The sequence below is a fragment of the Amblyomma americanum genome, chromosome 1 (assembly GCF_052857255.1).
Source record: "Amblyomma americanum isolate KBUSLIRL-KWMA chromosome 1, ASM5285725v1, whole genome shotgun sequence".
NCBI lineage: Eukaryota > Metazoa > Arthropoda > Arachnida > Ixodida > Ixodidae > Amblyomma > Amblyomma americanum.
This window is the reverse complement of record NC_135497.1, coordinates 196,047,774-196,073,570: the sequence shown is the minus strand read 5'-3', so window position 1 is coordinate 196,073,570 and position 25,797 is coordinate 196,047,774. Positions and strand designations below refer to the sequence as shown.

The following is a 25,797-nucleotide window of genomic DNA, read 5'->3' as shown; positions in this document are numbered from 1 at the left end:
TATATTCGATCGCTGCCGCAGCGTCGGCCCATTTTTTTTTCGTGTAACTGCGTCACATCGCGTCCTCAATGAGAGGCACAATATTCTAATTTAGAAATACCACCCACCTTCTTTGGCATCATTCTTCCACATGTACAAGACGACGGCCGATGGCCATGATGAGAGAGTCGCGCAAGGCAACAACACACAATAGAGCTGTACGATTACGCGCACAAGGCTCCTACAATGATTCGGAGCAATTTTGTTTTATATTTTTAATGACAAATTAATTAAGCATGTAGTGCCTACGCGAGGTTCATACATCGGCGAGCAACACAGAGCAATACTCGCAGTTCTTTTTGTGAAATGCATAAGACTTCCCGCTGATATTCTGAGATCTCCTCTTCAGCCTGCGCACAAGGTGCTTGCGGCCAGTCACACTCTCGTACTTGCGAATGTTGTGCCTGCAAAGAAGAGGGCAGGGAGAAAAGACCCCTTAACGAGAAAAGGCCGTGTTTACACGTAAATAAATCACCTGAAAATAAATTCGAGTGAATGGCGCAGTATCTGTCTCATATATCGTTGGACACCTGAACCGCGCCGTAAGGGAAGGAATAAAGGAGGGAGTGAAAGAAGAAAGGAAGAAGAGGTGCCGTAGTGGAGGGCTCCGGAATAATTTCGACCACCTGGAGATCTTTAATGTCAGTGCACGTTAAAGATCCCCAGGTGGTCGAAATTATTCCGAGCCCTCCACTACGGCACCTCCTTCTTCCTTTCTTCTTTCACTCCCTTCCCTTACGGCGCGGTTCAGGTGTCCAACGATATATGAGACAGATACTGCGCCATTTCCTTTCCCCCAAAACCAATTATTATTATTAGTGCAGCCTTGTCACACCTGCCTCTGCACGAATGCAAAAACACGAGAAGAAGACAGCAAAAGCTACATACACCCTCTCTTTCAATTTGTAATTTAGGAAAACAAAAAAAAAAGAAGCACGCTCTGACCATTCGAAAATGGGAACAACCTACAGAGTCGAGTACATAAGGTTGCACGGCGAATAGAATTGGGCGCTTCATGGTTCACCTTATGAGCAGAGCAAATATATGATAAATGCAGTGCCTACGAATTCCGCTCACTGCGAAGGAAGCCTCGCGAGTGCGTGCTGAAATCGCATTTGGTTAATCCGCTTACTTTATGGAGTGAAAAGGAACGCGGTTACACTGCATGCACGGAAAACTTAACTAGGTTCGTATACGTGGCAGCCGTCCAAGATGAGTTCACATGCTGCTACTTGCCCAAAGCGACGAGTTTTACGAGGGTTTAGAAGTTACGTAACACGATAAAGACACCCTCCCCCTCCCATAAAAAAGAAGAAAAAAAGGAGAGAGAGACACAGTTATTTCGAAACTATATTATGCTTCGATTCGGGCTGTTTGAAAACCAGCTCTAAGCTGGTGAAATATAGTGACCTCCAGAATATCTCGCGGTAGCAGACAGTCACAAGAAAAGAAACTTTCGGAATGCGCCTGCGCCGTAAATTTAGTATTTTTTCCCCTGAATGAGTCCAAACCGGTTACAATTCAAAGTGGCAGCAAATCGCGGCGACAAATGCCTCGCGGGAGGTTGTTGCTGCAAGTGTCATAGCTTTTTGCTTTCTTTCTGATTAAAGGTCAACGTAGGGCAATGCTGCGGAGAAAGCGCGAGAACAGAAAACAGCGGACGCCATCGATTGGACCGGAGGCAACCTGCAGCCCCGCCAACGAAACTACTCCAACTAAGCTCCGTTTAAAATTAGCGAAAAGAAAAAAAAAGAATTCAGGCTCCTCATTTCCATTTTTTTTTTCTTCTCCGCACAGTCATAGGGTTTCGCTCCTATGCGAACACCTTCGCACGGCACACGAAGGGCGGGCGACGCACCTCAAGACGACGCCCGGCTGCGTCATCTGGATGCACATCTTGTAGGGCTTCTCGTAGAAGTCGAGATCGGTGACGAACTCGAGGTGCGTGTCGCCGGCCACGTTCAGCTGCACGTGGCTCGAGGCTGCGTCGCTGTTGAGCGACGCCGACGCCTGGACGACGGTCGCGCCGCTGCAGTGACCAGAGAAGGCACGCCATGAGCGCTGAGCGCTGGCAAAGCGGCGCCAGAGGAAAGCAAAAGCTGCAACGGCGAAACGATATTCGGCCCGGCTGGACTACGTGCTTGCTGTTCCGTAACCGTATGTGCCAAGAATGGCACCTACTCTGGGTCAAAGAATCCCCGCTGCTGCTCCAGTTGAATCCATACAGGGGAAACAGAGAGGGGTGTGTGTGTGTGTGTGGGGGGGGGGGGGGGGGGGGGGGGGAGGGGGGCAATACAGTGCTATCCGAAATAGTGGCTAGCGCGAAATTATTCCGGAGCCCTCCACTACGGCACCTCTCTCTTCCTTTCTTCTTTCACTCCCTCCTTTACCCTTTCCTTACGGCGCGGTTCAGGTGTCCAACGATATATGAGACAGATACTGCGCCATTTCCCTTCCCCCCAAAACCAATTATTATTATTATTATTATTATTATTATTATTATTATTATTATTATTATTATTATTATTATTATTATTATTATTATTATTATTATTATCATCATCATCACAAGGATAGCGTGTGTCCTGTCTACCTACCTTCTGTGTGCGTCTCCCTTGTGCGCTAGCCACTATGTCGGATTCTAGCAACCAACAAATTAAGAGCCTTGGCAGTGCTATCCGGCAACACGTTTGAAGACCGCACTAATCTGCCCAGTGTGCGTCTAAAAAGGACGTTTGCAGAGCGAGCTACGCGATGTTCCGCTGGAGCTGCCGTTGCGTATGGCTCAGACGGCCAAGCAAAGCAAAGGGAAATACCTGGCGTGGTGGCTCAGTGGCTGTGGCGTTTGGTGGTAGCTGAGCCGAACGTCACGATATCAAAACCCAGCCGCGGCGGCCGCGTTTCGATGGAGGCGAAGCGCAAAATACGCCCGTGTGTTGTTATTGCGCGTTAGAAAACTCCAGGTAATTAATTCAGGGCACATAAACTACGCCGTACCTCATAGCCCACACGCAGCTTCGGAACGTTAAATGTCACATACCATGATACCGTAACATACCAAGCCAAACGCGTGCTCTCGCGAGAGAGATGGTGCGTGAGTGCGTGCGAGCGCGGACGCGCATGTGTGTGTGTGTGAGTGCGAGCGTGTTTAGGAAAGGAAAAGCGCAGTAACTTCCTCACTTTCGGTGGACACCTTAACCGCGCCGTGAGGGAAGGGATGAATGAGAGAGCGAAAGCAATCAGAAAGAAAGAGGCGCCGTAGTGAAGAGCTCCGTAGCCTCCGGATTAGCTTCGACCACCTGGGGGTTCTCAAACGTGCACTGACATCTCACAGCATGCAGGTGTCTTCTGTGTTTCGCCTTCATCTAAATGCAGTCGCCGCGGCCAGGATATCACGGACAACCGAGGCATGAGCGTTCGAAAGACGCGGGGTCAGACACGTCAGACACTGAAATGCCGCCAAGAACAAACGAGTGAACGTTGTGAACGAATGAGTACTTCTTGTGACAATGCAAGACGACGTGCACAGGACGGTCTCACGTTCATGAGAAGCTGAATGCCCTCCGCGAAGGGTCCTCCTTAAGAGGCCCTTTTCGCGGAGCACATAGGCGTAAAAAGGAAAGCGACAGTTCTGTGTTATCCTTTCTTTTTACCGCCGCATCAATGAGCTCGTTTCGAGACGCCACACCGAAATGAGCATGTAAGTATATATACATACGCCTCTGGCAAGGTGCAGCATATATCACGTACCTCGTCCTGACCACAGAGTGCGAATTCCTGTTCCACAGCGATATCTGTATGGAGCCGGTCATGTCCAGGGAGATGACTCCCTGAAGCTTGAGCTCCAATACCAGGCCATTGAGCAGGGCCACGAACTGGTAGTGGTCCATCAGGAGAAGGTTGCCCTGCAAGGCAGAGGGAGCGTCATTTCCATCTCTGACGCCATCAGAGTGCTTGAACAACTGTGATTTTTTTTTTAAGCGGAAAGCTTCACTACTCTTGGTAAAGCAGCCATCGCGTATGTCGGAGAATGACCTTGAACGACATTCAGCTCAACCACGTTTATTCCTTTCTTACGGCGCCGTTCGGGTGTCCACCGATTTATATGAGACAGTTACTGCGCCATTTCCTTTCCTCAAAACCAATTTTCAAAACCAATCGTCAATTTTCTTCGAAAGCAAAAGCAAGGCGCGTAACTTGCCCCCTGGGACAGTGGACACCTCAGTCGCGCTTTAACCTACATGTCGGTAGTGGCAGATGTGCGCTGCATGCGTTGGCATTCACAGCGTTGTAGCAGGAACGCGGCACTGAAGCTATAGGCCGTCAGCGCTCATTGCCGTTGGCATTGACAATGTTCTAGACTCCTGTGATTTTGAGGAAATAATATAATTGGTTTTTTGGGGGAAAGGAAATGGCGCAGTATCTGTCTCATATATCGTTGGACACCTGAACCGCGCCGTAAGGGAAGGGATAAAGGAGGGAGTGAAAGAAGAAAGGAAGAGAGAGGTGCCGTAGTGGAGGGCTCCGGAATAATTTCGACCACCTGGGGATCTTTAACGTGCACTGACATCGCACAGCACACGGGCGCCTTAGCGTTTTTCCTCCATGAAACCGCAGCCGCCGCGGTCGGGTTCGAACCCGGGAACTCCGGATCAGTAGCCGAGCGCCCTAACCACTGAGCCACCGCCGCGGGTCAAAGTTAATTTTTTTTCCTGAAGAAAAAATACAAGTTGAGAAAGTGCACACTGACAACTGCACCGTCACCGCGCCCTGTTGCATGAAGCACGACTGGTGAAAGCAGCGACTAATCGCTCTCCCAGTAAGTAAAATGTGGCGTCGCGCGTAATAGTATAGACGCAGGGACCGGCGCAAACAAGGGCGAGACTGCCCCGTCTCTGCAAAACAACATTCCTGCCTCGGGATGCGAGTCACGTATGGCCGCTCAGTCAGTCGGAAGGTTGCCCACCACACGCGGATCCGGCAGAGAGCCGTGACTTTGCACCGCCTCGCTGCTGCGCATTCCCCGCGCATTTCTCAGCGCGGCTCGCATTTCGCCGCATGCCGCGAACGCGTTGGCCGCAAACAGCGGCGAGCCCGACCCGCTGGCTACGGTGTCCAGCGGAGCAAACGCTCCATTCACGTGGGCAGCGATTTGCGTCCGGATATTGTCCCTCTCTCCCTCTTTTTAACAGAACAAAGCAGGCGTTGCCGCATTCGATGGGCGCATACCTAGGCGCGAATGGAATGCTCGAGCGAAAAACGACACCAGAGGGACGTAAATAAGGAGTCTGATTACCCATCTCTTTTGCTCAAGTGCACGGACCGGGTAACCATGTGGCCCCCATTGGCGGGCTGTAAGCTAAAAAAAAAAAAATACGCGAGAGGCTGAAAGGCGAGAGCGACTCGCCAGCCGCGCAACGCGCTCTACCACTGATTTCCGTAAATGGAGAAAAATGTGCACCGCAGCCGCGCAATGCCCGCACCGCCGTGGGGGGGGCCTTGGACCCTCTCACCGGCGGCCTCAAGGCCGCCTCGAACAAGTGCACCTGAAATTCGCCGCGTCCTTCACTCCGTATTCGCTCCTAGCGGAAACACGGGTGCGCCAGCTCGACCTAACCAATGCGTTCGTAAAACGACGTCGGCTGAGTGATGCCAGCCACCATATAAGCCTGCATGATAAGATGGCACTGCGCCAATCGATGCCGTGCCTCGTATCTGTGCTCAAAGGGGCCACACACACTTGATCAGGCAGCTGACCGATAAAGAGCGGATGTGAAGTGCTGCCTAGCCTGACGGAAATAAATCTCGAAGATAGAGAAGGCACATCGGCGCACTGTGCGACAGTCTACAAACCCACGAAGGTTGTAGGCAATGCCGCTTCCTTCAGATCAGGCGCCGGATCCCGGCCACCGGTTCGCGGATTTGATCATCCACGGGGGAGCCTTATGATCATTGGTTTTAACGCACAAAGTTAAGCCCCTGGTTCCGTCGCACTCATCGCAGTTCGGCGGCAGCTGTAGCTTTCGTTTAGCGACCACGAAATGGCCTCAACTAATGAAGAAAAGTGAGCTGATTGATGTTGGTTGATTGGCTCAGACAGTACAAGGACGAGGAAAACGGTGTTCTTTAAACAGCATGTTTGCCCGCCGCGGTGTCTCAGTGGTTAGGGCGCTCGACTACTGATCCGAGTTCCCGGGTTCGAACCCGACCGCGGCGACTGCGATTTTATGGAGGTAAAACGCTAAGGCACCCGTGTTCTGTGCGATGTCAGTGCACGTTAAAGATCCCCAGGTGGTAGAAATTATTCCGGAGCCCTCCACTACGGCACCTCGTCTTCCTTTCTTCTTTCACTCCCTCCTTTACCCTTCCCTTACGGCGCGGTTCTGGTGTCCAACGATATATGAGACAGATACTGCGCCATTTCTTTTCCCCCAAAACCAATTATTATTATTATTATTATTATTATTATTATTATTATTATTATTATTATTATTATTATTATTATTATTATTATTATTATTATTATATTGAAACAGCATGTCGAGCGCAAGCGACAAACGAAGCAGCAGAGAGAAGCACGAGCACTAACTAGCAACAGTTTTCATTCAGAGGCGAGAGCGCTTAAGTAAACCCAAATCCACCGCCTCGCATGCAAAAACGATCTGTCACACGATACCAGACAGATAAAATCCTAGTTTACCGTTTTTTGTTTGTTTTTTTTGCGCTCAGCCTTGTCTTCAAATCTGCGCTCTCGTCTCTAAATAAAGAACAGTTGATAGTTGGTATAGTTAGCGCTCGTGCTTGTCCTCTCTGCTACCGTGGGAACAAGCCCAGCAGCAGATCCTTTTGAAAAAGGGGCTTTTGTGATGTCCTTTACTTCGTACTTGGTGTTTTTCGAGCGCTAGGTACCCCGTTTAGGCCATTCGCAAAATCCCCAGCCGCACTGCCCTCGTTTCGAAGGGGCCGCAGTGCAAGAGCGCCGATTCAGCGACGTACGACTGGAAGGGGAAGCCGGTCTGTGGAAGGGGCACCACCTATGCCGCTGCTGATGACGTAAGAAACGGTAGCTGCATGTAGGACATGCGAGTTGTTGGTGTCGCAACAGAGAACCGTTATATGCGCCAGCAATTTTTCCCGAATTCAAGAAAGACAATCTTTCTCTCTTTCTTTATTTCTTTTTTTCTATTTATCTGCTTTGAATTTTTTTGTTTGTTCAAAGTGTAAGGGTCCAAATTAAACTCCGGCAGCGACATCGGGCACGACACAAAGTGGAGTATTTCTTTTTTTTTAAATTTAGGATTTAGTTCTCGCGCCGCTAACAGTTCAAGGCATCCCAGCTTGCCGCCGATCAATGCAAACAGTTGAAAATGAAGATAAACTGAGGAACGCCAAACTCAAAAATTAAACTGAGGAACGCCAACTAACCACGCGCACAACCTGGACACTTTTCTTATAGTGTAAATAGTTCGTACATATTACTTCTCCCCCATCCTCTCTTCCTGTCCCCTCACCTCTTTCGTTTCATTTCTCCATTCTGCCTGCTATCCTTTATTTCCGCTGCCCCAGCTCAGGTGCTTCAGTATCGATGGCAGATGCCGGGGCTAGCAAAAATCTTTTCCTTCCTTTTTACTATTATTTTTAATAAAACTACTACCACCACCAGGAACGCCAAACACCAAAATTTCAGCTGAAAAAAAAAATATAAACACAACCACCACCCTCCCGTACCCGTGCAAGCCGGAAATCCCCAGTGGGCACTGGAACTCCCTTTAACGTCCGGGGGATGTCCGCAGGGCGTTTTAACGTCCATTGGGTCAGCTACAAAGCTACCATGCGCCCGCAGCACGGGTATACCCTGCCTATCCCAAAGCCGCACCTGTAGCGCCGGCGTGGGCTCGCTGGCGGTGCCGGACCAGACGTGGCTCATGAGCTCCGAGGTGCCCACAAAGAAGACGTATGGGCGCAGCTCGTAGCCCAGCAGGCTAAGCCGCATGCCAGCCGTGGCCTCCTCCTCCTCACCGCCGGCGCCGCCGGAGTCGTCGCCGCCGGCCAGGCCGTCCAGACCGCCCGCGAACAGGCCCACCTGCGCCACAAGCGAATGTCCTGTGGAACGAGACACGGAAAGACGCACGCACACACTGCGTTTGTACGCGTCTGCCTCTTCGCCGCCCGTGTCTCGTTCGCGCCGTTCTTTTTCCGCAGCGAATGTTCCACCGGTAACTGACGCGCTGCGGCCACTCGCCAAATAGCTTATGCAGACAGTGTGCCGGTTAATGGCTGTTGGCTTCTGCTAGCCACCGGCCACTCCACGCTACTAGCCGCGAGGTTGTTGGCCACAACGGCCTGATAATAGGTCGGCGCCACTGGTTGTATCTAACTACAGACGCGTTTAAACAGGGGTATAAGCACTGCACGCGTCCACATATAGCGCCACAATTGCGACAATAAAGCTCCGAGCCTGTTCCGGTAGCTTGTAAAGTGGCCCGAGCTTTTCTGAAAACCATTGCACGTCAAGCCGCGCGGTCGCTGTAAGCGCAGAAATTTCGGAGCAAAAAATGTCTTTTTTTTTTTTAAACACGCACGCTCGAACTTGACCTGGGTGCTTATAGAAGCGAAGCGTGTTTAGCAGTGCTGATCTTTTACGAAGAACAGTCGCAAAAAAGCACAAATAAGAAATGGGGAAGGGAGGCTTCTGGTACCGCGGGAGTTTTTTAGCGAAGAGGTCAAAAAGCGCCGCCATATTCGACACTGCGCTGAGGGAGACAACGCCTACTCGTAGAACAGGAATGTGTTGGGTTGCGAAGCTTCGGTACGTTCCTCTCGCAGCCCGATAGCCGCAGGTTCCTCGAGGGTCGTGGGAAGGTCTACGCGTACTCTGGAGCATGCATTCCTGCTACGGCGGCTCCATCAGAGCTCGTTTGCGAGGAATGGACCGGGGGGGGGGGGGGGGGGGGGGTAGAGAGAAAGACGATGGAGAGCTGGGCGGATCGATACAGATTCGCTTGCGAGGCACGGAGCAAGAAGACGAACTACAATTCCAGAAGAAAGAAGGCAAGCCCGTAGCCTATGTCCCGGATTTCGCGCTCCCACCTCCACACTAAGCTGAAATTTTTGTTTGGTTTGTGAGCACAACAGATACAAAAATAAAAAGGAAGGCGGAGGCGGGAAGGGGAAGGCTCGCAACTGCTACCACAGATGAAGAAAAATTGATACAGAGGAAAAGAAAAAAATGACAAACGACCGAACGAAATGAAGCGGCGAAGCTGAGAGGGCTATTGCCTTTCGCTTCACAGTGGTCGTCTTCTAAATGCGCGTATACAAATTTGATTTAGCCGCCATTTTTTCGCCGCGCTGCTGCGAGATTCTGGTGGGTCGAGGCTTCTGGAGGGTGGAAATGGATGGAGAGTGGAAGTGGGAGTGTTAGGGTTGGTGAGTGAGTGGGTGGTGGGCATCTCTTATGGGCCTCTGGTGGGTCGAAACTTCTGGATTGAGGGCATATATTATGGTGAGGCATGAAAAAAAAAATTAAATTAAAAGAGCCTCTGCCTGTGCCACAAGTATAACGGGCTTAACCCAATATTAAAATAAACAAATTGTGCCAAAGACAAAGGAATTTTTCGTAAAAATAAAAAAGAACAAAAAGGAAAAGTAATAAACATAATAATAATAATAATAATAATAAGAAAAAAGTCTGAAGCTACCACCAGCGAAACGGCAACCAATAAGGATTGAGAAGTGGGATGGGGAGGTAGGTGGAGGGTGGAGCGTCTGGACCCCCCCCCCCCCCCCCCCGGGGGGGTTTCAATTTTTAATTCTTTGCTCTCACTATGCCGCCGGCATTTTGATGAATGGCACTGCTACTACTGTCGCAGTAAAATGAAGGCAAAGAAAACAAACCAACACAAACGGACAGTCTCCGCAGAGCAGCAGTGAGGCGAGATAAAACGGGAAGATGCAGGGCGGTTCTGCGCGCCCTCCCAGTCATTTAATGGTGCGTCCCAAATAAAACCGCGCTGAAACAACGATGAGGCGTGGCGAGGCAAGCTTCCCGTAACGTTCAACCTGAAGCCACTTCTGTATTCGCCGAAGTGTGTAATAAAAAGCTTACGGCCCCCTTAACTACATTCGTAAAAAAAATGCGACAGCATCTGGAAGGTGGCCCAACCCCAAATATTCCAAAGGACCCCCCCAATTTTGGAAGTAGGGCCAACTCCAGAAAATCGACTAAGGTGGAATATTGGAGATTAGTGCGTGGAATAATGTGAATTAGTGGGGATTAGTGGATTAATTAGGGTGGAAGAATGGTTTGGGTGAGTACAACCCCATATGATAATACAATAGAAGGTACTCGAACATTTTAGTCCTCAGATTTTCAAATTTTGCGGTGCTGATGATGTCACGATCATCTTGACCAATCAGAGAATTTCGTTACGGAGGACCTGGGTGGCTTCTGCACGACGCGACAGCATAAATGCTATCACATTAATAAACGGAAAGCAAAGGGAATGAGGCCCTGGACTTTTGGCAGTGAAAAGAACTAAGGTACTAGACTATAAAAACCGAGTTCGCTTCCAGTCTATGAAATGCTTACGGAGATCAGGTTTAGCCTTTCGTCAGGAGTCTCGAGATTGACGTCCAAAGAGCTCTCCTTGAGTAGTCCACCAGGAATGAGCTCCATGTTCACTGCATACGTGGAGTTTAGGTCCTCTCCCTCTGCAAAATAGGAAAACGAGATTGAGCCGCACTTGACGGTCGGAAACGCACGCTTTTAAACGCGCAGGTATGCTGATGGACTTACTCGTGAGGTACTTGGTGAACGTGGCAGACGACCCAGAGTGCGCCAGGTTGTAATAATTTCCAAATGTGCTGTTGCTAAGCACCTTTCCAGCGAACGACCTGCGTGTAACAGACCACTTCAGTCCCAGCCTAAACCCGAGCAACTCAGCGATCGGGTAACGCATCGGGTAAAATAACGCATTGTGAGGGGCATACGGGGCTTCCACAAAAGGCCGAGTTGCAATCCTCGCATCGATCGGAGCGACCGACGGCCATTTGTAACCACCGCATGCTCCGAATGATGTCCGATACACCCACAGTGGACCTCTACGGGCGTCCGTGCAACCCGACCGCCGCCGGTCTCATCTGTGGTAGGCGAAACTGACACTTCCGTATTTCTTAGGGAGAACTTTTCTCGACGGAACATCTGATGATATAACGGAAAGCGCTGCCAAACACTGGATCTTCAACCGAATCTGCTGAGTCATTTACCATGTGCTTCAGAGCGCCAGAACGCGAAGCAATGCTGTAGCTGCAGATACGTAAGTGCGCATGTATAAAAAATGTGTACCATCCGCGCTTATACGTATATAGTATACGGCCAGCAACACTTATTATGGGCTGGTTGTTTACAACCGGAGCACTGCCAGCCAGGCACTGCTGAAAAGTTCTGTGTATTACGGCGCATCCAACGGCCGAGATATAAGGTCGCCGCCAGAGTGCTGCTGCCGGTCACATTGTGTATAGCTGTCCATGTGCGGGGTCTAATACCTGTCCTTCCGGACTACTCCAATTATCGAAAAACGAGGTGCGGAGGCGATGCGCGTGGTATCGCCTGACGTGGTACGACAGTCCACTTCGTATGTACTACGTGGTCCTGGACGGCTCTTGAAGGGTTCTGCAGTGTTACAAACACACCCAACACATCGGCAAAGCGACGCCTATCGACGCGGCACTGAAAGAATTAAGGGGAACAGCGCATGGGAGCTGTCGACCCCGAGACCAGGCCCCCTTCCAACGCATCCCGAGCGCGCATATACCTGCCGCTGTCGGCGCGGTCGACCAACTCGAAGAGCTTGCTGGCGACGAAGGTGGCCAGCTCGGGCGCCTCGACTCTGGGCAGCAGCTCCAACGTGCGCTCGATGTGCCGCACGCTTGTGCTGGAGAAGATGAGCTCGGCGGCGAGAGCGCGCGCCGTCGAGTCGTGGCGCCGATCCACTTGGCCGTACACCTTCTGCAGAGCGTCCAGCACCTGCGGCCGACGCGTGAAATGCTCTAGAGGCACCAAACTAACCCGTTGGAAACAACAGTCGCCTCATATAAACTACATATGCGCGGCTGTCGTGTATGGGCTGCACACATTTTCAACCCCGTGGAGAAACTAGAAGAGGCATAGTGTGCCATGCTCACAAAGTGAAACTCCACTAAAGAAGATTAGGGGCAATCAATTTGACTGACGCGTGCGAAGGAAATACTTTAGCATTCTCCTTTCACTCGCCAGTCTATTTCAATCCTGATTCTGTTCCAATTCGAGTCCACTGTCTTTCACTACCCAGCCTATTCGAATTCTGATTTCATTCCAATTCCAACTACGCAGTTTGGAATCCTGACGAAGCGATATCGCACAGCTACCCCCTATTAAGAGGTTTTTTTTTTGTATTACTGGATTCCAGCTGATCTCTCCTTTCGAAAACAGTGTTTAAATGACACAACATTTCCGGCGCGAGTGCACTTTCTTCGACTCTTCCTTTAGCAGCTCGTATATATTTAGTGATGAGATCGCGCTATAGGGGAAACTATATCGAACTCTGAAACTGCACTCATGTGTACCGTCTCTGTGAAAAGTAACCAGCCAAAACAACACCAAACGTCCTGAGGCCGTCCTGAAATGATCAGAACGTCCTCGTCCCGAACAGGACGTTCTGAGTACCTTTTGAGTGCATCGATGGCGAAATGTCCTCATGAGGATGTCCTCCGTTTGTACTTTGCTGGCCGGCTCGAGGATGAAAATTTCTCAAATATCTAATCGTCCTATCACAGGACAATATTGTGAAACTTAACTGAGATCAAACCGCCTTTCTCTCTCACTCGGCTCTCATTAATTAAAACTGCAGGTTTATTAAACGATATGTGTGTACAATACCCCAAAAATTGAATGCTTTCAGGAAATCTTAAGATATCTTTTTGCTTTATACCTGGTCTTATGTATCGCTTGCTTCTGATGGGGTTGAACTGCTTAGATTTTTTGCCCACACATCTGTTCCATTCAGGCAGCAGAATACAACTGCAGAGAGAGCTATAGCTCTCTGCGGCACCGGGCATGGTAAACCTGTGTTGCACGTACGTGCCCCTTCTTTTTGCGCATTCTGGTTAGCTTCTCTTTTGAATGCATGGCGCTCCCATGAAGAAAAAAAGCTCTTCATACAAATACTGTAGTACTAAAAACATTCCACCTCCCCGAACATGGTCTTCAAGACATTCTGAGCATGCTCAACGGACGGACAAATGAATCCCATGCAGTTGGACTGCTTGAGGACGAGTTAGAGGCAAGCTGAGGACGTGTGAACATCCTGAGGTCGTACTCAGGCCATCTTTGCGTTGTCTGAGAGACCGCCCTTGCCGCTTGTCATGCTATCGAGCCTTATTATCATCCATAGGAGGATGGACATGGCGCAGCTTCTTGTAACGCAGTTTGTCCTTGCAGCTGACGAGGGCTGGCGACCACAGCGGCAACGCTACGGTCGCCAGCCCTCTTTATCTGGGACAAAGACGATACATGTGCAATACTGCAATTAAGGCCCACTTACTCTTTCAGTACAACACCAAACATGCACCAACAAGCCACAAATCTCTTCACATTACATTATGATATCGATGCACTTCTCAGTTCTTCCTGCCGCCTTTGATCTTCGCTCCAATGTTATCACGCGGACTATTGTCGCTCCTTTGGCACACCTACCACTGCCTTCGTTACACGTTTAATCGTTGCTCATTACCTCACAATGCGTCTTGTACAGCTGCCTTGATTATTAACTAAACCGAATCGAACTGAAGGAAATTGTTTTAACTATCACAATAATTGTCACAGCTATCTTAATTAGTTGAGCTAACGCCCATTATCTAAAAATATGTCATCCGTGACTACATCAGCTCTAGAGCTCGCGTATAGCGCTGCGTCCCGGTTTGGTGATGAATGCCGCCATCCGTTGGGCACAACACTGTGTGCGAATAGTAGTTTTTCAAAGACGAGTCGAATACGAATCGAATATTTCTACGAATATTCGCTGCTTGTGCGGATGTTCGTTCAAAGCGAATAATGTGCGAAACAGTGAAGTGCTAGCGGGGATGCTGCGGTACGGCGCTAATACTTATGGAGTTTTAGCTGCTGTTGTCAAAAGAAGCAGCAATGACCTCCACTATACTGCGTACGCACATGAAGTCAGTATATTAACTTTATGACTGACATGTTATACGTATATGAAAATTACCTTTTGCTGCTGATGACGACAGCGAATGATCTAGTGCAGGATCTCAGTAGATGACGGGCAAGAACTGCATATGAGCCATGGCCTCCAGGAGCGCGCATTAAAGCAGGGTTTGTTGAACCTGCCTGTGCCCTTCCGTGTAACTTAACCAGGAGTCCATGCACGAGCAAGCATTGTGAACGCCGCAACTCGAGTAGAGCGCGTCGCGGCGCTGAATCCTCCATCCCTCGCTGACCGAGGGGCCCTGATTTTTGAAATAGTCGTCACTAAGAACTACGACATGCCGCATTCAATATTGTTGCCAGCTATTTGAAAAGTATTAGTAAACTTGAGGACAGATTCAATTTATTTCGACTTATTTTGAATGTGCACCATTTGATTCGTTCCACAAGAATAATAGGAGGACACTCGATTCGCTATTCGAATGTTTCAAATATTCGCAACCCGTAAACAGCAGCAATGTGTGAAAGTGACTTAGCAACTGATAAGCGATTTGTTGCATTACGCGGTACTAGCGGCAAGGCTGAATCACGGCTTGGATCGAAGTACATTCAGTTCAGTTCTGCTCCCTCATTGCAGAATCAAAGCTATACGAGCAAGTGCGCATCAGTGCTGTCTGGTGCTTGCCCGAGGCGCCGACCGCACGCACATCGCACCACACACATCGTTACAGAGCCCACTTGCCACTCAAGACCTCTTTCTCCTACCCCAGTAAGAAATACATGTGCTCCTATCCACATTTGTGCCACTTCCGCATCCCCCTTTCCCCCTTCTACTCTTATCCTAGTCCCAATGAATTGTGTGCTCTTAATTAAGGCATTAAGGACCAGCAGCGAAAATCTCATTATGCAGTAGTTTTCGCTCCAGAGTGCTACGTGCACGCTAAAAGAAAAAGTTCGCAAAGGAAAACTAAAGATGTGTGCGCCCCTGTACATCATCTCTGGTTCGAGAGAACGAAAAGTTGGCACTTACACAAAGCGACAAGCTAGTACCGTATGTTGTCCCATTGTTCGAGCTCAGGAAGAGAACTATATACCGAGATCGCGTCGCGGCCCCTCTGAACCACGTCCATCCGAATCCCTGTATCTGTGCGCTACACCGCCCACGGACAAACGCCAGCAGGGGGAAAACCACGTACCTGGTCGTTGAAGTGCTCATTCCCGACCTGCTTGATGGCGCGCAGCGCGCTGAGGACGGCCTTCTTGCCTCCCTTGCGCACGGCGTAGAGTAGCGTGGGCAAGGTGGAGGGCTGCGCCGCGTTCTGCAGACCGCGGAGGTGCATCTGCCAGCAGGGCTCCTCCTTGCACTGGCGCAGCTTGTCCTCGAGGAACTTGAGCGCCGCGCCCACGGCCTGCACGCGAAAGCCTCTACGCTCAGCGAAGGCACGAGCACATTCTAATAAAGGGCCCTTGACCGCTGCCCGATTTCCACCGTTTCCTCCCATATGCAACATATGTATCTGCACGTAAGCAATTTATTACCGGTCTCGATGGGTGAGACCTGAAGTCTCGAAGCCCTGGACCGTCAAAGAGAAAAACAGGCGAACTCTCTGCTTCCGGACAGAAATACCACTGACGGCGATCTGGGTTGCAGAGACGTTGTTAAGGCATGTGGTTGGCCCCCAGCGTGAGCACACATCATCCCAACGGAGCTTTCTTAAATGCATGGTTCCCGGTTCGTCAAAGCCCGAAACAGAAGATGCGCGACAGTGAGAATTTGCTGGAGGCCATGGCATCGAAAAACTCTGTGCGTCAGCCTAAAGGGGACCTTACGACACAATAGTTAGACAACCGCAAGAGCAAACGTCCAGCTGCGCTCGCGACTGCCTGCTCTCTCTGCCCCGGCTCAGGCCACGTTTAATCATTTCGCGATGCGGACGCAGACGAACAGTAACTCAGAGGGTGCGCACCTCGGTTTTTTCACAGTCTCGGTGGCCCCTGCAGTAAACGTTGACGAGGGCTCCGAGGGCGGCCACAGCGGACGCCTTGTTCTTCTGGTTGCGGATGTCCTTCTGGCAGACTCCCTGCGAGGACACGGCGTCACTTGCGACGGCAACGCGTAAGGAAAATAAAGAGCGAGCGGGTGTTCTGCACAGTAAAATAAGTTTAAGAACGCGGAAGAAGTGCATCTTGCCATCAACACAAATTGTTTCCAACAAATACACGATAGGCTACAATCTGCTGCGCCGCAGTCCATAAGCAATGCGCCTACACAACGAGCACCTGAAGGACTACCGGTGCACGTAACGTACTTCACCCACCAGTGTAGCTGGGCATCTGCGCCGGTTTTACCGACTCAGCGTTTTTGCCCCAGGAATGAAGCGTTTATACGGAATAACAGTAGCCTGCAGTGCATTCTATAAGCAGTATAAGAAGATATGACGAACAAGTTCGCACTAGAAAACAACTCGCTCGCGACTTGGGTCAACTTGATCAATAACTGACTTCTCAAAACGATGCAGGCAGCGAAAATAACGGAAGGCGTCATGAACGGTAGTGGGCGAACCACCAGCACAGCGAGTGCGAAGTAGCCTAATGAGGCCCGCCGACTCACCAGTATCTCGGTTATGATGGCGGGACTCGGGTGGGACGCGGCCAGCAAGCCCACGAGGAACCGCTCGGCGAGATCGCCCTCGGAGTTGAAGTTGAGGAACTTGAGCGCCGCCTTGACTGATGCCACTGTCTGCGTCGCCGCCGCCAAGTCCAGCAGCTGAGGCCTGCCTCGGAGAAGAGACGCAGCGAGACGCGCGATGCACGCCACTCTCGAGAGACCAACAAAAACAGCGCGGTGCGCCCGCTAGCTATAACTGACAGCGCCAAACGAACCGTTATTAGAGAGAGAACCCGACGTACACAGGCGGGAGCTTTATATTTTACTATCATATTCAACGAGCAGCATGTCATCAGCATCACCTCCACCACCCAGGCAGTGTCTACCGAAGGACAAAAGCCACTCCAACTGATCGCCATCAACCCTGCCCCGCATCACTGCCGCGGCCACCCTATTCCAGCAAACCTCCTGATATACCCGCTCCACTTTCTGCCGCCCCAGGCTATCATTTTCTTCAAGTTGAATCCGATCTGCTATCCTAATAGGCCGTCAGATATCTGTTCTTCGCAATGCATGTACCGTACAGAGCTGTTCCTTTCTCTCGATATCGGAAAGTATATCAATGACTCGAGTTTATTCTCTTATCCGCGCTGTTTTCTGCCTCTTACTCCTGTCATTTTTCCTCCCGTAGCTTTCTGCGTTGTCCTCAGTTTATTGCTTATCCTCACTGCTTAGCCGATATGTATTCCCTAACAACTTCCAATATCTCTCTTCCAATCGCAGCTGTTGGACACTTTCCAGACTACGGAGCATTCCTCTCGCTTTCTTCATATTAATTTAAATCCCACTTCTTTACTTTGCCTGTTTAGGTCTTCAAATGCGCTGAGATTCTTGTCCCGAGTGACATAGCAGGGCTCGTCATCAAATCACCAAATCGGAGGTTACTAAGCTGTTCTTCATTCGCTCGTAAATCTATAGCTCTTCCCAGTCCAACCCTGTGAATGCCACTTGTAGGCTTGCAGCGAATAACAGCAAAGAGATTGTGGCACCTTGCCAGGCACCCTTTCCGATTTTTACCCCCTATTTTCCTCTTGTGAATAATGTCTACGATCGCTGCGCACTCTCTGTATACATATTTTCTAGCACATTTACGACATATTCCCCCTACAGCCTGGTATAAAATCCGTCTTTATGGCGTCTCTTTAAAGTGTCGCAGCGTATCTCCCTACCGCCGTTTCAGAACTGTTCAAATTCGCAAGTTCGGCGCATGGGTGTACGCACGCGATGTTCTTGTTCTTGCTGCTCTTGAGAACCGCGTGCACCTCCTTCTCGGAGGCCTCCCGGAAGCTCTCCAACAGCCTCAGGAACGACAGGGCGGACTTGAGCGTCGCCAGGTTCTTTGCGCGGAGATTCGACTCGAACAACTTGACGTTCTCGGCCAGCTGGGAAGGGGCAGAAAGGAGCGCGCACTGCTCAACGGTCGCCTTCTCTTTTTTCATTATTATTGCCAACAAAATCATACGTTATGCACATAAGGGCCGCCAGCCAACCCGTGACTGGCGTAGAAAAGCTAAAATTATTTAATTGTCTTTAAGGCTTCAGTGTACGGGAGCCAGTCAGGTGCCGGATCTTCAAGCATGATTATCTTAATTCATCTTGCATTTGCTTCATTAAAATACTCTCGTACAGGCCGGCCTAGCGTCAAGATCTGCGTGACGCATCGCCATTCTGCTCCTGGAATATATATATCGCCATTCTGCTCCTGGAATATATATATATATATATATATATATATATATATATATATATATATATATATATATATATATATATATATATATATATATATATACACACACTATGCAACCCCAAAGCCATGACAAGATTGTAAGGCCCGCCATTCTCGTTTTTAACCGGGAAGTATGTAATGCCGTGGGGGTCAAGCGCCAAATCCTTCTTAACGGTCGTTCGTTTAGAGGATATCTCAGAAAAAAAAACCCATCCCAGCAGTCCAACACATGCCGAATCGTTTCATCCTTTTTTACACCGAAAGCAGTGGACTCCCCATGGCACAGATAATCCCTTCTGCGGCCGCGTTTTAAAGGCGAAGTGCCGTTGTGTGAAAGAAAAAGAAAGGTTTTGGCTGCAGTAGAAATCATAACTTTCATAACCCTGTTTAAAACATCTTGCCCATTGATCTGCAATACATGGTCCTGTACAACGGTGAAGGGAGAGTGACACACAAAGATCTTTGTAAAAGGGTTTTTTGAGTCACTCTACTGAGATAATCGGAAGAAAAGCGCGTATGCAGAAAATGACAGGAGTGTACAATTTCGTTCAAATACCCACGAACAGCTCCTTGAATACATAACAGTCGCCTTGCCGCGCAAACATCGCGTCGCATCAGACAACGTCGGTCAAAAGCATGCAAGGCACGCACAGCTTGTTCGGGCGCCTAAGTGCTTCGTAACTTCTTCCTGGCGTGCTTAGTTTATAATTTGCTAAGCCAACCCACCTGAGCCTTCAAAGACGAGAAACGATCGCACTAATTATGTTGGCTCCGCAAACATGTGCGATCTCAAAGGCTCATCTAAATCTTCGTATCGATTTAAGAGAACACTTTCATTAGTTTCTTTCATAACTCGTTGCGATTGTGGGAGACCTGGTCTTGCACGTTTGTGAAGCAGTTATTGTTCCTCCAATTACTATAGTCACTTCAGATTCGTATCTCTGGCTTGTTTTTCACATACAGACTTGCAGTTTTTGGTGCATTTCTTCGGCTCCGGCCTTGCGACTATGGTGTCCTCCGTCAGTTTCTGACCTAGAATAGAAGAAACAGAGTCACGCAAGATGTAAGTGCCGTTTCAAAGAAATAAAATACTGCTCAGGGAAGATTCCACTTTCCCGAGATACACTGCTTATTGGCGAAATAAGAAGTGGTGCTGGGAGGAGAAGATAGGCGAGGAAGCTCTGCTGCAATAGCTTTCAACAGAATCGTATTCGTAGTCGTAACTTTTTCATGGCGGCGTAACCCATTTCATGCGATGAACGTCGCTTTTCGTACATGCTGCCCCCCTCCCCTTCCACGATCTATTCAAGCATTTAATATGCATTATAACAAAGTAGCCCTCTTGGTGGACGCTGTCGTAATGACAGAATTTGGCACCCCATATAATTCTTCTGCTACGGACAGCGAGCCACAGTAACTAGATTCGTTGGAAGATCGGTATACATACTCCATAACGCTAAGCTGTCACGAAGGAGTCGTATTCCTGTGGCTGCGTCTATGTGCAACGAAATTATTTGCAAAGCCGGCTCGAATTACTCGTAACGCCCTGTATACATTGACTACTCGTAGACGCGGACACCATGTTCCGTCCGTTCTCCGGCGGCGAATGCACTTACCAGCGGTGAGCTTCTGAATCACTTCCGCTTCTGTTGCTGCGGTGAACGTCTGACCAGACGGTGAAGTGGACTCTAGTTTGTAACTGTGCCTGCAGAAAGAAATTTGAGGCAAAACGGATCGGTAAATGAGCAAAACGATTTACATTACTCGCGTTCTCTGAGCACGGAACGTAAGGCACTGCTCCAGATATATACATGGAGCCTCCGCTTAAAGGGACCATGAAACGTTATCTACTAAATTTTAAAAAAAGAGGATGAACGATCGGTATTTCATCACTCGTCAGTGCACCGCAAACATCTTAAAGCCAGCTTGTTTAACACCGAAGACGTCGGCGATTAAAAATGATGCCCCTCCTCTTCCTCCTCAACTCATGCACGCCAACGCGCCAGAAAAAAAAAAAACAGGTCGAGACTGCACCCCCTCCCCCCCCTACCGTCCCGTCCCGCCCACGTCAGTTGGGCACGCCCAATAAGAGTTAAAGTTCGCCCATATTCCCCGCTTTATACGTCATAGAGAGAGGGGTGGCTACAATGCTCGGCGAGGTGTCGCCTAATTGATTGCGGAGCAGCAATCTTTAAAAATGATTTGTAAATTCTAGGGTCCACGCAGAGCGTTTAAGTTTGACTCGAATACCCACAAAGACCACCTCAACAGATCTGTTGCATTAGAACTTGAACATCAGAATCATTTCACGGTCCCTTTCAACATCGCCTCTCACGTGTTCCCAATTAAAGCTTGTTGGTGTGGTCCACCACCGTTCAGTATAATTGATAATGCGCTGGCGAAAACACTAAACGTACGCATCTAGAGCAGTACGCCTGAAAAAGCGAAAGCTCTAGTCAATAAACGATGCTCTCCGATCACGGACTGCTTGTTACCTTCCTGTCGCGGTATAGTTTGTTCCACATTACTGACTGCCCAAGAGGCATAAAATGTTTAAAAGAACGTCTTGCTGGGCAAGTTGGTAACTATACATCTTTGGCCACAGGCACGACAAACAGACACAACGCAAGGCAGAAAGGCGGGACGGAGCGCCGCTCACAACTGATTTATTTGAAGGCAACACGGACAAATATATACCATCATACACGCAATGAATGCTATCATCTTCAAAGTTGATACGATAGCGAACGAGTGAAAAAAAAAATTGTTCTCTGCCTTATACAAAGTTGTGGACGTGTCGCTGATGCACATGCTTCCTTTCCTTGCAATAAAAAAAGCTTCGATTAATTGTCTGGCTTTTGTGTCTTTGCTCTCTGATAGAATTCGCGCACTAGAAAAACATGGCTCACAAGAGCGTGACGGGCAAGACCTTATATGCTTAGGCATATTTGGGCCTTATTTATCTTGCTCTACGTTTACTTCGTGTTCCCTGATTCGCTCGTTAACGCAGCGCCCAGTTTGCCCTATATAAGAGCGGCCGCACGAGAGGGGAATTTCGTACACAACTCCTTCGGCACACTTCATGAACGATCGCCCATGTTTGGTGCCACACCCTGTTTCTTCTTTTTGGTCTCTTTCAATACGAGAGCAAAGGCTTCCGAGCTTTTCTGGGGCTGACAAAACAAGCGGCTTTTGGCGAGTCGGGCTACGCTGACAACAATTTTTCTGCCCACAAGTTTCGCACGTGTACTCACTCTGCTTTTACCAGGATGCTGGCTTCTTTCAAAATGTTGACATACATTTGGGTTTGCTCGCTGATCTGTACACTTTTTGGAGCTGTCATGTCGGGCAGTAGCTCGTACAGTGACGTAGACTTGGTTAGTACCGTAGGGGACTGGATCTGGAAAGCAGACGCATTAAGCAGTTATTCATAAGTCGCCACTAAACCCCCAATCGAACTTGATTGAAACAGCAACGACTAAAAATGTTTAAAGGGGGACTTAAATCAGCATCCCGCGCACGTAATCTGCACTTCGTTTTCTAGCTAATGTATGCAAGGCCGCTGAAAACGGTGCTGCAGGACAATTCGTTGTGAGTCACCGAAGAAAGTCCTTCTGACGCTGTTGAAGACGCGTGATCATACTTACGTGGTTAGGGTAGAAGTACTGCGTCTTGTCAGGGTGTGTACACAAAGTCTTGTGTTTCGAAATGGTGTTACGCTCCGTCTTGAACGACACCGAGCACCGACCGGACACGTCAACCTAGAACGATGCAAAGCGCGAAAATTCAGATCCGCACAAAGTGCCGCTAAGGACAGCGACGTAAACAGAAGCGCCATCGAACGAGCTGCAGCTGACGTTTACAGGTGAAGTGCTCTCATGGCGAGCTCAGAAGAGAGGAGCCATGTTTACATTCATTTTAATGAATACAACTGCTTCCCGGCTTCGGGACCAGCCGCTTGGGCCACTATCCGGCTTTTACCTCTGCGAGCCACACTGGCTGCGGCTCTCGCAGAGCTTTAGGACGTCGTATAGCACGAGACGGCCGGAAAGTGAATGAACTCCGGATGCAAGCCCGGAATACCAGTGGCGTTGAAGTTATTCGGAGTGCCCTTCACTGAAGCGCTGCCACTGCTTACTCACTGCCAGCAGGAGAAAGATCAGGGAAGAGGAGAGGCACAGGGGGAAGCAGCCAGACCTGCTGCTTGTCCTCGGGCGTGAGCTGGTACTGCAGCATGCTGGCGACGGCCTTCTTGATGTTGACGCTGGTGGGCGACTCCTTGTGCGACCAGACTTTGACGATCTCGTTGCTCTGCTGGAGCACGTACAGCGGCAGCGGCGAGGCCGCGTCCCACTGCGACCCATGCTCGCTGCGGCCGCTCTCGGGTGAGTCCGCCGGCACCACGGTCAGGTGCACCTGCGACAGCTGCAGCCACGGCGAGGCCAAACGTTGTATACACACACGTCCGTGCATGTGCGGCCATGAAAAGCTGTAAGCAGCCCTTTTCGCGCGGTCATTTGTAACACATGTGGCGGGTGCGCTGTCGTGACGTCACTATACGCTGCACCCATGGGGTGGCCACTCGCTCACCCAACGCTGCAGCCATGAAAAGCGGGGAGTCATCGCGATTTCCCTAACGTTTTTGCAACTGCAATGGGTAGTTGCTGTTAACTACAAAGACGTTAAACTCGGCACGGTTTTACAGTTATCTTCGCGCACGGTTTTAGAGTGGCCAAAGCAGCCAATATCGTAATAAATACCTATTACAGACGGCAGTTACAGTAATTTTCCAGGGCCGTGCTCCTCCCATTGAAGCCCATGTCCTATAGAAACCACGGCTTCTCGTGGCGTTTCAAGATAGCAATAATTAACTATAGTACTAAGTTCCACAACACTTGGTGTGGCACAAGGATGCATTGAGAGGGCACTCGTGGACATATCGGTCTCATTAACGTCTCCCTATACCGGAGCATCGTCCAAGGAGCGCCGCTCTGAAAATGCGAAGTGGGCTCACGAAATTTTCGTAACAAAACACAATTCCATAAATTACGGGTGTGGTAGTGGTAGAGTGGGGTTCGAAAATGTATAGTTCACAAATGGCGTTGGGTAGTTCACACTCAACTAAGACGCCTGAGGTGGCACAAATCAGTGTACAGCCCCTACTTTTCGCACCAAAAAATCTTTACTCGGCAGGAAGTGCCTCCGCGTGGGACTAAGCAAGCTACAGGACAGGAGCTTGGAACGTTGTCGAACTACATACGGAGAAGGATGGATTTAAATGGGCCACTCCAACAAAAACATTTTACCAGCTTTTATTTTCCGCAGTAAAAGCGGTCTGGTATGTATATACAGCGCGCGCACGCACACACACACACACACACACACACACACACACACACACACACACACACACACCACACACACACACGCGCCGCACACACACACGCGCGCACGCACACACGCACACACACACACACACACACACACACACACACACACACACACACACACACACACACACACACACACACACACACACACACACACACACACACACACACACACCACGCACACACACGCACGCACGCACGCACGCACGCACGCACTGTCACACATAGCACACGTAACTGTTTCTTTATGGTAACGGCTTCAAAGCTTTTACTCCATGCACTGCACAATTCCTTTAGTATTTTCTTATTTACAGTGCTGAGTTTTTGCTTCTGGCAGGAAGAAAGTCGATATACCATTTCTTAAGAATTACCGCTGAACGTGTCACGCACTGCAGGAAATTGAGTAACTGCCATCTTTTCGCATAGACTAAATACTTTAATCTTGCTCAAAAGGCAGTGCGGCGCATGGCAGCTTTGGAAGCAAGATGGGCGCTGACATCATGGCCGAGATTTCTGCAGATTAATACCAGTAATGGCGTAAATGAACACGTCCCATTTCATAAATGTATTTCAAATTATTGGCGGGAAAAATGAACGAGAAGAAACCCTCTTGAGGTGCTACTTTGAAAGCATAGCTGGACAGAAAATATGTCAAAAGACGCGCGTGCTTCCAGATGGCGAGTGCCAGTAACCGAAATACGTCTATGGCGCGGAATTCCCTCCAGAACTGTTTGCAGAGGAATTGCGATAGAGCGTCCTCTCCGTTAGACTGAAGTCTCGAACATACTGCGCGCACAGGTGCGTCACGTACCTCGATCCGGAAGAGGCGGTTGAGCGGGTCCTGGGGGCTCTTCCAGAGGCAGGTCACCGCGGCGGCCGCCCTGAGCCCATATCCCACGCTCTTGCTCGTCTTGGCGGCCGGTCGGGGCGCCGCTTCGTTGAGGAACACATCGCTTTGCAGGCCGTACTTGTAGGTGGTGCCCAGCTCGAACTGTCGGCTCGGTGCTGTTTCACGGACACGGCGCCAAGGCATTCAGAACACGCGCCCGCCACCCCGAGTTCGCAAGAGTGGGAAAATTTGAGAGGAGCAGAGAGACACAGGCCGAAGGACCGGCGGAGTGCGCTTTTGCCGAGGAAAAAAAGGATTTAGTGAATGAGCGTGCTCTTTTAGTCGTCGCCCGCTGGTTCGCGACAGGGGCGCAGCGACGCATGCTTGTGCGAAATTAAAGTAGCCGTCTGGCCGTCCTTTCGATTCCCTGCTAGAACAATGCGAATCAATGTTTTCTCTGAGCTCATTTTTTCTTCTCTTATGAGGTGCAAATCCTTTGTGCGGTGAAGGTGCTGGTGAATGGCGTTACAGGGCTCGAAAAAAAGTCGAAAGAATTGCGCGTCTCCGCACTCACTAACACGAGGCTGCACGTGCCGAAAAAAACACGCGTGCAGTGCTTTACATAGCGTGACATTAGCCTGAACAAAAGAGCGTCCGCGTTCGCTCAAGCACGCAGGCTTCCATCTCGATCTGAAAATAACGACACAATGAAAAGCTAGGACCTGTAAGACGATCGAGCCTTCCTGCACAAGTTTTTTGCTCCAGGTATATAACTTGGCCCCCCTCGTAGTTAAGGGTTCTAAACCGCAGAGAACTTTCACCTTCATCCCCCCCCCCCCCCCCCCCCAAGAGATTTGCAGCGCTGGAGATGCTGTGCGAACTGCGCGGCAGGCCATGAAACAACCCTGGTGCCGAAAGCGACGATATACGTTGTCAAAA

General features: G+C 49.8%; 1 protein-coding gene across 1 annotated transcript in view; it reads right to left on the bottom strand.

The window, feature by feature from the left end:
• Positions 1 to 239: 239 nt before the first annotated feature.
• The window catches only part of Mtp (microsomal triacylglycerol transfer protein), a 69,088-nt gene continuing 43,530 nt past the window's right edge, over positions 240 to 25,797 (bottom strand). Inside the window, exons 2-18 of the mRNA XM_077648210.1 lie at positions 24,841 to 25,034; positions 22,837 to 23,064; positions 22,287 to 22,400; positions 21,894 to 22,039; positions 20,256 to 20,344; positions 19,601 to 19,671; positions 18,132 to 18,292; positions 16,854 to 17,016; positions 16,210 to 16,323; positions 15,439 to 15,651; positions 11,856 to 12,067; positions 10,838 to 10,935; positions 10,631 to 10,752; positions 7,916 to 8,122; positions 3,790 to 3,944; positions 1,898 to 2,068; positions 240 to 443 (exon numbers count right to left, since the gene is read on the bottom strand). Coding sequence (XP_077504336.1) covers positions 296 to 443; positions 1,898 to 2,068; positions 3,790 to 3,944; positions 7,916 to 8,122; positions 10,631 to 10,752; positions 10,838 to 10,935; positions 11,856 to 12,067; positions 15,439 to 15,651; positions 16,210 to 16,323; positions 16,854 to 17,016; positions 18,132 to 18,292; positions 19,601 to 19,671; positions 20,256 to 20,344; positions 21,894 to 22,039; positions 22,287 to 22,400; positions 22,837 to 23,064; positions 24,841 to 25,034 — 2,606 coding nt within the window. The 3' untranslated portion in view covers positions 240 to 295. The remainder of the gene's footprint in view (positions 444 to 1,897; positions 2,069 to 3,789; positions 3,945 to 7,915; positions 8,123 to 10,630; positions 10,753 to 10,837; positions 10,936 to 11,855; positions 12,068 to 15,438; positions 15,652 to 16,209; positions 16,324 to 16,853; positions 17,017 to 18,131; positions 18,293 to 19,600; positions 19,672 to 20,255; positions 20,345 to 21,893; positions 22,040 to 22,286; positions 22,401 to 22,836; positions 23,065 to 24,840; positions 25,035 to 25,797) is intronic.